At 46.7% G+C, this 16,360-nt stretch overlaps 1 protein-coding gene across 3 annotated transcripts in view; it reads right to left on the minus strand.

The window, feature by feature from the left end:
• LPGAT1 (lysophosphatidylglycerol acyltransferase 1) overlaps positions 1–15,363 on the minus strand; it is a 91,891-nt gene extending 76,528 nt beyond the window's left edge. Inside the window, exons 1-3 of one of the 3 annotated variants that reach the window (XM_075530093.1) lie at positions 15,197–15,363; positions 14,825–14,974; positions 13,782–14,043 (exon numbers count right to left, since the gene is read on the minus strand). In XM_075530093.1, the coding sequence (XP_075386208.1) occupies positions 13,782–14,043; positions 14,825–14,926 (364 nt within the window). In that variant the 5' untranslated portion in view covers positions 14,927–14,974; positions 15,197–15,363. Of the gene's footprint in view, positions 1–13,781; positions 14,047–14,824; positions 14,975–15,196 lie in introns of all 3 variants that reach the window. The other 2 variants (XM_075530087.1, XM_075530096.1) reach the window with 2 other exon arrangements.
• Between the last annotated feature and the right edge of the window lie 997 nt (positions 15,364–16,360).

The raw sequence follows: 16,360 nt of genomic DNA on the forward strand, positions 1-16,360 counted from the left end.
TTGTTTTGCTCTCCTATAGTCATCTCTCCAATGCATTCCTGCTTGGTAACTGCTTTCTTCTCGTCCCTCTATTATGGATAGAGGGATGTACACAATTCTTAATGTACAAATTAAAAACATCTAAAAGCCAGGTTGTTCCAATTCTTATCTAAATTCCAGGCTTTCCTGCTTTAAATTTGGAAGCAACTTTTCCATATGAGGACATAAGTACCAGTAACTTCAACTACTAGTAAGCAGTTACACCACAAACCAAAACCACACTTGCTGCCATCAAGTCCACTCAGAGTGACCCTAAAGGACAGTTAGAACTGGTCCCGTGAGTTCCAAGACTGCAACTCTTCCAGGGAGGTGAAAGCACCGGCTCTCTCCTGAGGAGCGGCTGGATGGTGGTTGCCGACTGTGCCTTTGTGGTTTGCAGCCCAGCATGTCACCCACACCATCACCAGGACTCCGAGCTACCTCCTAAGCCCCACTAATTCACAATTTAATATCATACTTGCTAGACTCCAATTTTCCAACTTTTCACAGCATACAGCAAAATTATAGGTGAATTGGGCTATCCTAGCCAAAGAGGCTAGAGAATGCTCACATTCTGACAGGGAGAGCACCATGCGGGAAAGTTCTATGGAAACTAAACTACAAGTCTTCTACAAACGTCAGGTCATACACACGCATGACTGACTCTAAATTGTTTTGCCTTATGGTACAGAAAAAACTGCCCCAACACCCAGGATGGTCACAGCCTCCCACAAGTCAACATCCAACTACTGGTTGTCATAAAAATAAATAAATAAAAACACGCAAATTATTTCACCTATTAAAAAAAGCATTTAGACTTAAGAACTGAGATGAAGTGGGACTTCTACTTTCTTTTAAAAATGTTTCTAGAATTCACACAAACTTGGATTTACAAAATAGTTGCTAAAGCTATTCTTCTAGATTGTACAGAGGGGCGATAAAGGGCCCCCTGATCTGAAATGGTGCACAAACCATTCCTCTTCTGCTTCATCAAAGGTGGGATTCGTCTCATTCTTCATTTCTCCATTTTTGGCAAGAAAATCCTCTTTAGTTTTTTAGCTGGCCACTTCAGCCTGTCTTCCCTTTGCTCCTCTTTTCCTTTTTGTTTGCACTCTTTCGTCTGAAGATTTATCCTTTCCTGCAGTTCTTTGGGCTTCTATCCACCTTTGCAGGAGCAGAGTTAGCTGACAACATTGCCCATCTTCTCTCGGGCTCCTTCTTCTGCACTGCCCCTTTCCCTAAGTTGACCTACCTTGTGTGGGACTGCAGCAGGCTGAGAGCCTTCATGGAGCTGGGTTGCCTGGCCACTGCCTCTCTGTTCACTGCCCAGTGTGCTGGGACCTAAGGAAGGGCAATGGGAGAAGCCAGTTTTCCATTTTCTTAAACCTTTTTGTTCATAATAAGTTCTCATGATCGCCCTATGCCTTCAAGAAAATCTATCTATCAAGATTATCCCTTAGGAATCGCAAAAAACAGTTCATAACTATATGAGCTAACTTCTCTGCTGCGAATTTTACCTGGACCAAAGTATCCCCTTGCCAGTCACGTGATTGGTCTTTGTTCTTTGGATCATACTGGTTAATTCAAGATTCATCTCCGGTTATGATTTGTTCCATAAAATTATCTTCATTTACCTTCAATCTTGTTTTGTTTTTTTTAAATCATTTTATTGGGGGCTCTTACAACTCTTGTTACAAACCATACATCAATTGTGTCCGACATATTCGTGTATATATATTCTATCATTCTTTTCTAGACATTTACTTTCCATTGAGTCCTTGGAATCAGCTCCTCTTTTTTCCCTTCCTCCTCTCCTCCACCTACATCTGCCAAACCCTCGTGGCCCCTTCATAAATTGTAGATTGTTAGTTATTTTCGAATCTCACACCGACCGCTGTCTCCCTTCTCTCTGGTTTCTGCTGTTCTTCCCCCTGGATGGAGGTTTGTGGTTATGTGCCATTCATTGCAATCGGTGGCCCCCTCCTTCCCCACTTCTCTCCGCTTCCCCCTACCCTTTTGATATCTCTATTCCCATTCCTGTTCCTGGGTTCCATGTGTTTTATCTCTTGCCTATACCTATGTACATGTTCCCATCTAGTCTAGATTGGGAAGCAGCACTGAGGTCTTGATAGCAGGGGGTAAGGCCTCCAGGGATCAAAGGTATGTTGCATGGCCCATTAGTGCTCTACTGCACCATGATTGACTCATTCCCTTCCCGCAACCCCTCTGTGGGGGGATGCTCCATTGTCTATAGATGGGCTTTGGGTGTCCGCTCCAACCCCCTCCATTCTCAACAATGCATTTTTGTTTGTTTACTGTTTGTTGTGAAACTTCTGATGCCCGTTGCCCGGTCTCAATGACACCTCATGATTGCATCAGTTGGTGTGCTTCTTTCATGTGGGCTTGTTGCTTCACTGTTGGATGGCCGCTTGTTCAACTTCAAGCCTTTAAGACCCCAGACACTAGATCTTTTAATAGCCGGGCACCATCCTCTGTCTTCACCCCATCTGCTTATGCACCCATTTTGTCTTCAGCGATCATGTAGGTGGGTGGTGGGGTGAATGTGAGCATCACAGAATAGCAAATGGTGTCATGGACAGGGGAACAACTAGGGAAGCGGAACCAGCATCTAGGAGAGGGTAGAGATCCTGTGTTCTCTCTCTGCTTCACTTTCCTGTTGACAAGCCACGTGGAGCCACACTGAGACCTGAGCAAAGCATGCAATGGAGACCTGCACCAACCCTGTGGTACTCCCACCACCATTGGATCCACAAGACTTTTTACCCACCCACCTGTGATCTTCCTGTATTATGCATTATTGCATGTGGCTGCATGAGTCTGAAGAGCGATTTATGGATTAGTATCGGACTTATGAGCTAATATCAGACTTAAAGACTTGATCTGCACTGGGCTGGAATGTTTTCTTGATATACAGTAACACTTTAATATAAAGCTCTTTTTTCTACATATACGAGTATCTCTGGATTTGTTTCTCTCTGTCAACCCTGACTAACACAAGTAGGGACTGGGTCTTAAAAGTTTGTGAGCAGTTATCGAAGATGTAACTACCCATATTTACTTAAGTATAAGCCGAGTTTTTTCAGCACATTTTTAATGCAATTTTTGTGGTAAAATTAGGTGCCTAGGCGGATATTCGAGTCGACTTATACTAGGTATTGCTCTCTTCCTGCCTGGGGGCAAAAGGCAGAGTGATGAAAATCAAGACACATGGAAACTGTTGGTCCAATGGACCAAAGGATCATGCAAACATCAGTCTTTTGACCTTGGGAACAGAAAAACATAGATGGTACCTGGCTACAATTACCAACGTTTTTTAAAGGGATCACATTAGGAGACCCTTGGCAGTTTAAGAGAAAAATGTAGAACAAAACTCAAAATCATACAGAAGACTAGGCTTTTTGGTCAGAGACAGACTATGGCTCTTAGTCTGATCTTTCAGATTAGAAAATGAACTCACCGTGATGGCTCAATTTTCAGTCCAACAGGAGCCAGGCATACAGGATGAACAATAACACTCATGGGGTATACACAAGATCAATAGGGCAGCATTTATTCAAGGACAACATTCAGAAGGGTTATGAAAGGCATAGGAGTGCAGACAGCAGGTACAAGGAAGAAGTGGGGTAAGTGATGGCACATTGAAGGGAGGGCAAGGAAGGAGATGAAACAAAGTGTATGGATCGTTGGATATAAAACTGATGATTGGGGGAGCCGGGAGGGAGGGGGGAAAAAAAAGAGGACCAGATGCAAAGGGTTTTAAGTGGAGAGCAAATGCTTTGAAAATGATTAGGGCAAAGAATGTACGGATGGATGTGCTTTATACAATTGATGTGTGTATATGTATGGATTGTGATAAGAGTTGTATGAGCCCCTGATAAAATGTAAAAAAAGAGTTGTATGAGCCCTCAATAAAATGATTTTTTTAATTAAAAAAAAAACCCTGATGATCTGCTTAGTAACCTTTTCCCCAATTCACAATAAAACAGTTTAGGTAAATAAAAAGTAACTATGGTGGAGAACAAAAGTAAAGGCAAAGTAGTATACATGAAAGACGTAGAAAATTAGATCCAACACACATGCAAATAGAATCCTCAATAAAGAAAACCAAAACAATGAAACAAAATAAAAAGACACAATTAAAGAAAACTTTACTAAAATGAAAGAATATTTGAATCTACATATCAAAAGGGCACACAATATGCCAGGGAAAAATAAGTCAATAGTGACATATTCCAATAAATTTAATATATGTCAGATAAAGAATCCTATGAACAGAAAGGCAAAAAAGAAATAGTAACAGTAGAAAAAACGATTTTGAAAGCTGAAACTCCACAGCAACATTAAAGCAAGAAGACATTGGCACAATCCCGACAGATAACATGCTCCAGGTGAGAAAATATGAGCTAAGGACTTTATGACCTGCTAAGCTGTCTTTCAAGTACAAGGCAACAAAAAGAAGTTCTGAAGATGTTGTAAAGGGAACATTCACATACTGTTCTTATAGCTCTTCTTGAGAAACTACTAGACGATGAGCTTCATGCAGCCAAAGATTGACTTGGGGAAACTTCCACAGAAGTTATTTGGGAGATCACTGCATATTTACATATTTAACTGAAGCATTAAGACTCAAACAGATGGAGGTAAGGGTGATAAACCAGAACATAATGTATTGCAAGACATGATATCATATGAATGCAAGTAACAAAAATTGGAAGAAAGTGGGAGGCGTAATAAGCTTACTGATTACCTGGATGTAGCAGCTAGAAGTCAACTAGACAGCCAAAAAGCTCAGAAACCAAGTAGTGGATGTGTTTGTATAAACACTACTGTGAATATATATTATTGACCAAAACTGGATGATGGAAAAAAGAGAAGAGAAAGGTAGGGGATTCAAAGAGATGTGAGCATTGTTCATAAAATGGAACTAATAGCTATCTGTCAATAGAGAACTAAGACTATTAATATAACAAAATTAAAATCTGGTAAATAGAAAAACAACAATAACAATTAAAAGCACACAGAAAACATAAGATACAATATGACAGTTAAGTGAAAGTTAGTGGAAAAATAGAATTAAAAGATAATTTAATTTTCCACAAGCTTTTTTGATATATCAGCAAATATGAGTTAATTCAACTTTATCAGAACATTTTTAAATGGACTCATAAAGCAAAACTGAACTCCATGCTATATACTGAATACATACTCAAATCAGAGTAATTAAATATTTGTTTAACTAAATAGATGGGTAGATAAGCCCAACCTGCTGCCCACTGCTGTTCTGTTATGTCAGACTCACAGCAACCCTGTAGGGCAGAGTGGAACTGCCCCCAGGGGGCTCCCACGGCCACAGTTTACTCCTTATGGAGGGGTTGGTGGGCTTGAAGTACAGGCCCTTCAGTTACCACTCGAGCACTTAACCACTGTGCCACCACCAAACAAATCAGACAAATGTCATTAAAAAGAAGGTAACAATTATTTTTACCCAGAGCCTAATACCATAACTACTACCAAGGAGCCTAAACTCACTGCCATCAAGTCTAAGTGGACTCATAGCTACCTTGTAGGACAGAGTAGAGCTCAAGACCATAAATCTTTCCAGGATGAGAAAGTGTCACCTTGCTCCAGAGTACCTATTACAAGAACTATAAAATTTGCCTGTGCTTTCATAATAAAACATGTACATATGCATGCATACACAAAAACATCTTATATACTTAAAAGTAACTATTTAAAACTAAGTCACACAATCTTTTCCAAATACAATCAGACATCCAGTTTGCAGTACTGCTAGGCTACTGAGTGTAAAGAACTTAGTAAAGTTTACCTTTAGTGAGTGGTATGCTTTCCACATAAATAGATCAGAGCATTGTACTGAAATCTCCCACAGGTTTATGGCAATAGCAGTTGTCCACCTAACAGTAATTCCTCACTCGGAGAAGAATCTACTGTCGAGCACTCAAAAACCAAAATCCTACTTGCTGAGTTTTCCTCTAATAAGAGCAGACTTACGGAGTGAGATTTTATCAGAAATACAGCATACTACAAGTATTTCAACAGAAGCAACATGGTCTCCCCACCCCCAGCCCCATCCCCCAGATTCCTGTGGAAATCCAGCACTCCAGAATTGCTTTCAGGGGTTAAAGAGTTGGAGCTTCAGAGAGCACTGTCATGGCCAGGAACAGAAGGGCAAATGGGTAACAAAAATTGGCTCTTTATATGCAAAAATAAACTTGTGGCAACATCACTTCGGGTAAGGGTTAAGGGAAACAAACTGTCAAATCTCAGTGCTTCAGTTTCAACATCAATCAACACAAGGGAAGTGGGGATACAGTTATGGAAGCCTCCTTGCCATCGAGTCCATGCCGACGCAGAGTGACCCCACAGCACAGGGACTGCCTACAGAACTGCCCCTGTGGGTTTTCCAGGCTGTAACTCTTTACAAGAGCAGAAAGCCCCATTTTCTCCTTTCTCCCCAGGTATGGAAGCCGCGAGATATAGATAGATAGATAGATAGATAGATAGATAGATAGATAGATAGATAGATAGAGATATCTATATGGAACAGCAGATTGCCTTGGGCAACTCTGCTGCACAAGACTTCTTTAAAGTGTTAAAAAGCAAAGAGGTCACTTTGAGGATTACTGTGCACCCGATCCAAGTTATGGTCTTTTCTATCACCTTATATGCACGTGAAACATGTACAATGAATACAGGAGATTGAAGAATCAGTGTATTTCAATCATGATGTTGTACAAGAATAATGAATGTACCATGAACTGCCAGATGCACGAATAAACCTGTCTTGGAAGAAGTACAGCCAGAATGCTCCTTGGAAGTGAGCTTGGAAAGACTTTGCCTCACTTTCTTTTAACATGTTATCAGATGGGCTCAGTCCCTGCAAAAGGACATCACGCTGATAAAGTAGAAGGTCATGGGGAAAGAAGAAGAGCTGTAAAGGATGGCTGCAACAACAGGACCAAACATAACAATCAATGGCCGTGAAAAGGTTTCCAAACAGGCAATGACCCAAAAGTTAACAACACCACCACCAACAACAACGGATAAGATTGTTGTTAAAGATGAAATGAATGAAGCACTTCAAACAGATGGCTGGGCTGCTAACGGTCAGCTGAGCAGTTTGAAACCCCCACCAGCTGCTTCCAGGGACACAGACCAGATTTCTACTCCCATAAACAGTTACAGTCTCGGAAACTAAACCCAAACATACAGTTCTAGCCTGTCCTATAGGGTTTGCTAAGCAAAAGAGCGGGTGCCAAGTCCCTTCATACCCAGCCTCCTTCCAAGCAGACTACGGTCCACAAGACCCTGGTTCTAAATAGATCAATCATCTGGAGCTTCCACTGACAATGGGTATTTTTAAGCTACTGTGTGTACTGAGATTTTAATTAACTGTATTTAGATGGAAGAAAATAATGACTAAAAGATGTGAATGAAAAGCACACGGGAGCAAATGAAGGGGGAGGAAGAGAATGGAGCACATCTGGCCCACCAGGCCTTAAGGACGATAATCCCGTTCAGAGCAGCCAATGCACAGAGGACCACATGGCCGGCCCCATTATGAGACACAACATCCCTCAATGACCCATAGTCCTACAGGGGACAACACTGGTGACAGTGTGGGAACTGCACCCGATCTGACCCCACCACACCAAGGCAAAACACTAAGGGCGTGCAACAGGGCAGCAAGGGGAACAGATCATACCAAAAATAGACTGTGGGGACAGAGTGTGGCACCCCACCAGACTCCACTGGAAAACACTCCTAAAAATTAACAAACAGACCTTGAACTATTTACAGGATTTTCTTTTTTTGTCCTTGTTTTTTGTTGTTGTTTTACTTTGTTGCTTTGTTTTGCTGTCTTGTTTTTGTGTATATTATCTCTGCATGTCTATCTAGATAAGACAGGTGGGAGGAGAAAACAATGGGACCAACAGTTCTGGGGAAACATGGATGAAGGGGAGGTGGGGGGAAAGGAAGTGGTGTTAACAAACCCAGGGACAAGGGAACAACAAGTGATCCAAAATCAGTGGCAAGGATGATATAAGAGGCCTGGTAGGGCATGATAAAGGGCAATGCAACTGAGAGGAATTACTGTAATCCAAATGAAAGGCTGAACATGATAGTGGGGCAAGAGGAAAGTAAAAGGAAATAGAGGAAAGAAGTAGGAGGCAAAGGGCATTTATAGAGGCCTAAATACAGGCATGTACATATGTAAATCTATATATAACAGTAGGGACATAGATCTATGTGCATATATGTATAGATTTAGTATTAAGGTAAGCAGATGGACTTTGGGCCTCCACTCAAGTACTCCCTCAATACAAGAATATTTTGTTCTATTAAACTGGCATTCCATGATGCTCACCTTCCCAAAACGATCACTGAATACAAATGGGTGCATAAGCAAATGTGGCGAAGAAAGCTGATGGTGCCTGGCTATCAAAAGATATAGCATCTGGAGTCTTAAAGGCTTGAAGGTAAACAAGCAGCCACTAGCTGAGAAGCAACAAAGCCCACATGGAAGAAGCACACCAGTCTGTGTGATCACGAGGTGTTGAAGGGATGAGGTATCAGGCATCAAAGAACAAAAAAATCATATCACTGTGAATAAGGGAGAGTGCAGAGTGGGGACCCAAAGCTCATATGTAGGCAACTGGACATCCCCTTACTGAAAGGTCGTGGGGAGGAGACGAGCCAGTCAGGGTGCAGTGTAGCAACGATGAAACATACAACTTTCCTCTAGTCCTTAAATGCTTCCCCCACCCCCACCCCACTATCATGATCCCAATTCTACCTTACAAATCTGGCTAGACCAGAGGATGTACACTGGTACAGAAAGGAACTGGAAACACAGGGAATCCAGGACAGATGAACCCCTCAGGACCAGTGGTGAGAGTGGGATACCGTGAAGGTGGAGGGAAAATGGGGTAGAAAGGGGGAACCAATTACAAGGATCTACATATAATCCCCTCCCTGGGGGACGGACAACAGAAAAGTGAGTAAAGGGAGATGTTAGACAGTATAAGACATGACAAAATAATAATAATTTATAAATTATAAAGTGTTCATGAGGGAGGGGGTGGAGAGGGAGAGGAAAAATGAGTTGCTGATACCAAGGGCTCAAGTAGAAAGCAAATGTCTTAAGGATGATGATGGCAACAAATGTACAAATGTGCTTGACACAATGGATGGATGGATGGATGGATGGATGGATGGATGGATGGATGGATGGATGGATGGATGGACGGACTGTGATAAGAGTTGTATGAGCCCCCAATAAAATAATTTAAAAGAAAAAAAATTTAAAGAAACCCATTTTATTTTTTAACAAAAATCTCTGAAATTTGCAGTTCTTCATTTCATAGGAGAAAGGGATTTATCTCAAGATGTAAATGAAACACATAGCAATGGATCATTACTTGAGCTGTCTTTCAGTTTCCCTTTGAAATATCGGGCAAAGGAAGTACAAAGCTTTTCCTCCACCTGAGGTGTCTGTACAGCACTTCCCGCAGTGTGAGGGCAACAATCATCCCTACTTCATAACCAGGGAGGGAGACGAGCAAACCCCAATGCCCTCAGAGTTCTTTCAGGAACTAGAAGAAGATGTTCTTTATATAAAATACACTACATTTTCCCCATAAGGGAGAAATCTATTCTTAATATGGGTGGGCTCTGTGCAATAAAGATAGGGCTTCCTACTCCCTTAAAGAGTTAGTCTCGGAAAACGCAGAGGGGCAGTTCTACCCTGGCCTATAGGTCACTATGGGCCCGCATCGACTCGATGGCAGGGAGTTTGGTCCAACAGAACTTTCTGCTGGGCTGGTAATGTTCTACATCTGAGCTAATCCAATAGACACTAGTCACAGAGCACTTAATATGTGGCTTAGGCAAATAATAAATTGAATTTTTATTTCTATTTAATCTTAATCGATTGAAATTGAAATAGCGAGGGGCTACTACATGAGGCGGTGTAGGTTAATCCTCAGCAGCAAAGTGGAGCAGCTGACTTGTCTTAGACTCAAAGTCACAATTTGAAAAACTGACATTCAACACTAATATTTCATATGCAGCTGACTACTTAATATCTAAGGCTAATAAGGGTTGGTCAGAAGTGCATTTTCAACAAAAGTTTGGCAATTCCTACTTTAAAACATAAACATTCCAAGTCCACTGAGCAGAATTCCTTTGGCAATGTTCACATTTCCACCTGTGAAACTTAGGCCTAGAGAAGAATGGGAAGAACCAAACAAAACTGGCCCATCCTCCTCCTGACACAAAAGGCAGAGATAAGACATGAAATCAATACAAGGCTAATATAACTCTTGGATTCTTTATGGATATTTCTATTCACTGACCAGCTTCTTTCCAAACAGCTGTGGCTTCCAATAAAATGCATTCCAGTATTTGATCTCTTAGACTGTGTTCGAGGATGCCCAGACCATGCCCAGACACACTAGAATTAAGCATCCCTCTAGGAAGGACAGCGGTTTTCAACCTGTGGATCAAGGCCCCTTTTGGGGTCGAACGACGCTTTCACAGGGGTCACCCAATTCATAACAGTAGCAAAATTACAGTGATGAAGTAGCAATGAAAATAATTTTATGGTTGGGGGGTCACCACAACATGAGGAACTGTATGAAAGAGTCGCGGCGTTAGGAAGACTGAGAACCACTGCTCTAGGAGAAAATCATTTAAAGCATATACACTAAAATTCTACACCCACTTCTCACTTATCATGGTTAGATTCCAAAGACAAGGTCGCTATGTGAAAACCGGCCTTGTGTGAAACGGAAGATAACCCATGCCCTCAACCCCTCACCTCCACCTGCCACACTGCCTTCCCCTCAGGAGAGCCGGGTCCTCACCACTGTCAGCAGGCTAGGCTTACCCAGTCTTCCAGAGGTAGGGTGGCCCAAGTGCTACCCTGCCCCTTTTCCCAGATCCCAACCTCTCTTGCCCTCCCTTCAATGCTACCAAAGGATGGTTCAGCTAATCACCTCAATGACCCCCAAATGCCCTTGGGTGGCTTTTTCAGGGGTGAGGGCTCCCTGTCCATAGTCAGGAGAGCCGGGGTTCTGTGGGGCAGATGGTGGACTTTGCCTGCTGGGTCCTGGCCACCGCCACCACCTTGAACAAGAATCCCCCAGCTCTTAATAGCCAGCCTGTCCCCTTCATTCAGTCCCTATGTCCCCACGAGAAATGATAATCAAGAGTTTTTTCTGAGGACATGGTCTGCCCTGATCTCTGGCCTCAACCTTAAACTGCAGTTTCCACTGGCCACTCACCCACTGACCCCACTCCCACTCAAGTAGTTTGTCCCACCCACACCTGTGCCTGCCCAGGAAAGGGCTTCAGGGAAGCATTAGGGGCTGCTGCAGGTAACAGTCAGCTGAGTACCCCACCTCAGAGCTAGCAACCCTAAGACCCTTCAGGATTAGGAGCTGGGGCCATATCATTGGGTCTCACTTCCTCCTTGGCCAGGACAAGACAGTGGCTGCTGCTGCCCCAACCCCCTAGAATCAGCCAGTACCTACTGGGGAACATCCTGTCTCTAGAGACCCTCTCCTGGTTCCCAGCTTGCTCAGCCAAACGAGCCCGTACCCACCCCAGCGTCAAAATCCTATGCAACATAAGCTTTCTGCACGTACACAGGGTCTGCTGGTAACAGACCCCATCAGGGATTGTGATAATCGCTCCTGCCAGATATGTGTCATTAATGTGTGAAATAGCTGGAAAGTACTTTTTTTAACTACTGTCATGAATGCAAAATGTTAAGATAGTTAGGTATTCAATAAGTGAGGATTCAGCGATACTTAAACGAGACAAGAAGATCCAACTGTCAAAATGCAGTAGCCTGAAGAAGAGCAGATGCTTCAGAAAGACTCAGATATGCAGACCATGCCAAGCTCACTTTCAAGCAGGTGGCAGAAGAAACTGCACAACCCTGTAGTCAAGAAGGAAGAGACATCCTGAAAACAAATATGCTTTGGAATATACTGCAACCACTTGAGCCTCAAGGCGCACCAACCGTTGAATTCCTTAGGATGTCAATCAAGGTCAATGCCAAATTCCTATTCTTCACCTTCCCCTCATGCTAGCACTTAGATGAGGCTGCACCACGCACATCCGCAGAAACATTTTGGTAACTTCATTGCGTTAAAGTAGCATGCATTTCTAGAGCTATCCATATAAATTCTATGAGCTGGTTTAAAACAAGCCAACTTAAATATACTGTACAAAACCTATAGCCGCTAGGGCTACAGGGCACATTCAGTGAATCTGAAGAAATATATATATTTTTTAATATATTTTTTTAAAGGCAAATATCAAGCAGAGCAATTCTAAGACAGCTGTGCGGTTCAGGTAAGAATTCAGTCTGAGACCCGCACTTCGTTTCCTCCTCCGCTGTCACTACCACCACAGCCTGAAAAAAGGAATAGACGCTCCCCTAATGCATCTGACCAGCACTGGGATTCTGACAAGACACACAAGGAAGAAATGCATGTATCCTCTCAGGGGCTTCAGCTCGAGTAGAATGAGGAAAGGCAGGCGGCGGGGAAGGTTAACAGGCTTCCTCTGGAGCAACCAAGAGCACCTGACATTCATAGCAGCCGTCTGGCAGCCTCCGTGGAAGCTGTGTGCTACCAGGCAGGCGTGTGTGCGTGTAAAATGTGCAGATACTGGCCTGGGTAGGGAGTAAAGGAGTATTCTGAATGGGGAGCTGCCCTGCTATTCAATTCAGAGAGTGAATGCCTGCCTGCCTCCTCTTCTAAGCCATGAACTTCACCGGTCCTGCTAACCGCAGTAACTGCGGCATGCTCTCTGAAGAACCCACCAGTTAGACAATTGTGTGACAAAATTTCACCGTATTAAAGTGAGAAGTGATAGAAACCTCAATTTTTTTCCCTATTATTCTAATTCTCAGTGGCCCGAGGGAGAAAGTCAAGTAAATCTAATGCAAAATATAGAGTTTTAACAGCAAAGGTACAAGTTCGAGAAGCACATATGTTTAAAAGACCGAAAATAAACACTTCTCCATGACTTGTACAAAACTCCCCATCCAAACACTACGACTCGTATTTACCAAAAGCCAACTTAAAAGAGCAGAAATACACTTAAGTGCCCTCCAAAGATATGAGCATAAAACTGATACTTAGTTTTTCATATTTCATATCCTAAGACAGATTGAGGATAACATTTCAGCGAAGAAACCAACATAACAGAAAAGGCGGCAGTCTGGGTTTGATGCATAGTGTCAATGTCACACCACAGATTAAGTGAAAACACTTATTAAAAGATCTTAGCCCAACTATGGCTCAGTTTGTTTTCAATTTCTCATATTTATAGGCTAAACATATTCCTCTTCGTTTTGCTAAGTCCTCAAGTTCTAGGTATTTAATACCAGTTTCTCTAGGTTCGCTTTTGCAGGACGGTTTCGATAAACAAATGTCAATCACGTTCAAAATACATTATTAATGGACTTGACTAAGATATTCACGGAATTCCTCTCAGAACCCATCATGCCTCCTAATGAAGGGGAGCTGGGGAGCATAACTCAGTCGAATCATTTCCTGTTCTTTCCCCACCTCCCCAATAACAAAAGAGCATCATGCTTCTGCAATGCAAGGTGCAAATGCATTTAATCATGGCTCCTGCTTTAGCATAACATTGTACATTTTGACCCAGGCATCAAGCAGAAGTGCTCCCAGGATGCTTACCTGTATAGCCAGCATACCATCCCCAAGAAGCCACGATTCCTATAAGCCACTTATACATGATTCCTTCAATATACCAGAACAGCTTACTGTCCAGCACGCGAAGAGGCTGAAGTAGAATCACGTAGAAGACGTAGGATGGAAGGGCAAACACGTTGTTGGCGACCATGAAGGCAAATCTCATCAAAGCTTTCACCAGGATCCAGCCCAACCACGGCGCGTCTTCCAAAGTCACAGCCATGCTCACATCGGAGTCCGTCTGGTCCTTCTGGGGCGAAAGGGACATTCACTGACAATGGAAAGCAGCCTCACCCCCTCTAAGTCGCGCCCCCCCACCCTGCCCCGGGCACAGAGATAAAGGAAAGAACAGAGGGTCTGCGCTTCGGCGGAGTACTGCCCGGGATCTCCAGGGAGACTCCCCGCGGGGGGCGGGGGGGGGGGGACTGAGCGCCGGGCAGGAGGAGCCGCACAAGGTCACGGGAGCGGGGCACCGAGGCACCGGGTATGTCATAATATATTTAGCAGATGAGCATACAATTCCCACCACCTCCTCGGGGCCCGGCCCCGCTCCGCGCCTCCCTGCCGTCTTCGGGGTGGGCTTCGCGGAGGCGAGCGGCCCCGGCGGCGGCAGGCCCCCGGGGGCGCTTCACCGGGAGGACCGGGGAGCCCGGACTGGCGCGGGGCCGGGGTGGGCTGGGGCGGGCTCCTCCGCCCCGGCGCCTGCACACTGATTCATTCCCTCCCGCGGGCCCGGGCTGCGAGCAGAGGGCTCGCCGGAACGGCAGGCTGGCGGCCGGGGTTTTTGTCTTCTTCCCGAGGCGGGGGGAGAGGGGCCTGCACGCGCGGGCACCGGACGTGAGCGGGGGAAAGAGGAAGGACGGGCGCAGGGGGAGGGGAGGGGAGGGGAGCGGCGCGCCGGCCCGGGGCGAAGGCCAGGCCCGGGTGGCCGGCGGGGAGGGCGGGGGCGCGCGGCGGGAGCGCCGGGGGCGCCGCAGCGGTTCGCGCCGAGGCGGAGGGGGTCGTGGCGGCCCGCGCGCCCGGCTCACCTCGGCGGACGGCGGGCGGCGGCGCGGCGCCGGGGCGAGAGGGGCCGGGGGCCAGCGGCGGGGGGCGGCGGCGGGGGTCCCCGGCCGAGGGGTCGCGGTCATGGACGCGGCGCGAGCGGCGTGCGGGCGCCCTAGTCCGCTCGCGGCTGCCTGCGGACAGAAACGGCGAGGCTTCAGAGGCCGGACCTGTCACCGGGGCGGGCCCCGCGGAGGCGGGCGGACGCCCCACGCCCCCGCCTCCGCCTCCACCCGGCCTCCCGCGCCCTCGCCCCTCAGGCCGCCGCCGCCGCCGCCGCGCGACGGCACCGCTCCCTGCCCGCGAGCGCGGGCCGCGCCGGCGCCCCGGGCCTGCACCGCCGGGCCGGGCGTTACCTGGGGCCCCGGCGCGGGCTGCGGGAGCCCGGGCGGCCGGAAGGACACATGGCCGGCGGGAGGAGGCGGCAGCAGGGCCCGGCCCGCGCTCCGTCCCCGGCGGCGCCCAGGCGAGGTCCCCGGGGCCCGGCCGCGGTCGCCGGGGTTGGCGGGCGGCGGCGGGAAGGAAGCGGCGGGCGCTGCGACTGCGACGGAGCCGCCCCCAGAGCGCCCTCTAACGAGGGCGCGGCCGCCGCCGCCGCCCGCCCGCGACGCTGCGAGGCCGCGGGGTCAAGGCCGCGGGGCTGCCGGGCGCGTCGACGGAGGCGCCCTAAGCCCTACGCTCCGAGAGGGCCGCCGGAGAGGTCTGGGTCTGGGGGTGCGGGCCGCGCTGGGGGCCACGCCGAGAGCGCTTTCCGCCCAAACGGTTGCTCTTCATTGTTCGGGCGACGAACGGAGCCGTGGGCTCAGCCTGCAGGCCGTCTCCCCGGAAGGCTGCATCTGGTTTGGTTTGGAGTTTTCGCTAATGAAACCGGGTCATCCTGCGGGCTCTTCTTTGAAGCCTCCCCAGAGACGTAAGGGCTCGTGCTCAAAATCAATTTATTGTAAGCCCAGGATTCATGTGCCAGGGAGACACCTGGAATGTTCAGACTTCAATTCCCCATGCATTTCCCTAACCACACCCACCCATGGGCAGCTGCGGGTAGGGGCAGGTGCTTGGTGTGTTGGGGTGGGGGGCATATCCAGTGGGCATGAAAAGCCTCTTCCCAGATACAAAGACTGAAATAAGTGCCTTTTCCATCTTGACTAACCTTTTTTTGCACTAAGAGCAAAAAACGCAAACCAGCGGCAGTAGGCCTCGATCCTGGGATCTGTACTTGTTTCAGAGGTGGGATCTCGGAGGAAAGCAGTGCTGTCCACTGACTCTGCACACCTGAACACGCCCAAATGGCCTGTCCAAATCTCAGGGGAAACGCTAAGGTACGAACGTTGTGTTTTCCTCTTATTCACATTTGCACATTGGAGGCCTGGGAGGATGCCATTCTCCTAATGCTTCTAGTGACCTGCCTAGGTTTAGCATGCCCTCTGCTGTGCCTACCTTGAGAAATTCATCACTGTTTGCTTTTAGAGCGCCCTGGTGGCCTAGTGGGCTAAGTGTTAAGCTCCTAACCGCAAGGTCAGCCA

This window comes from Tenrec ecaudatus, chromosome 1, assembly GCF_050624435.1.
Source record: "Tenrec ecaudatus isolate mTenEca1 chromosome 1, mTenEca1.hap1, whole genome shotgun sequence".
NCBI lineage: Eukaryota > Metazoa > Chordata > Mammalia > Afrosoricida > Tenrecidae > Tenrec > Tenrec ecaudatus.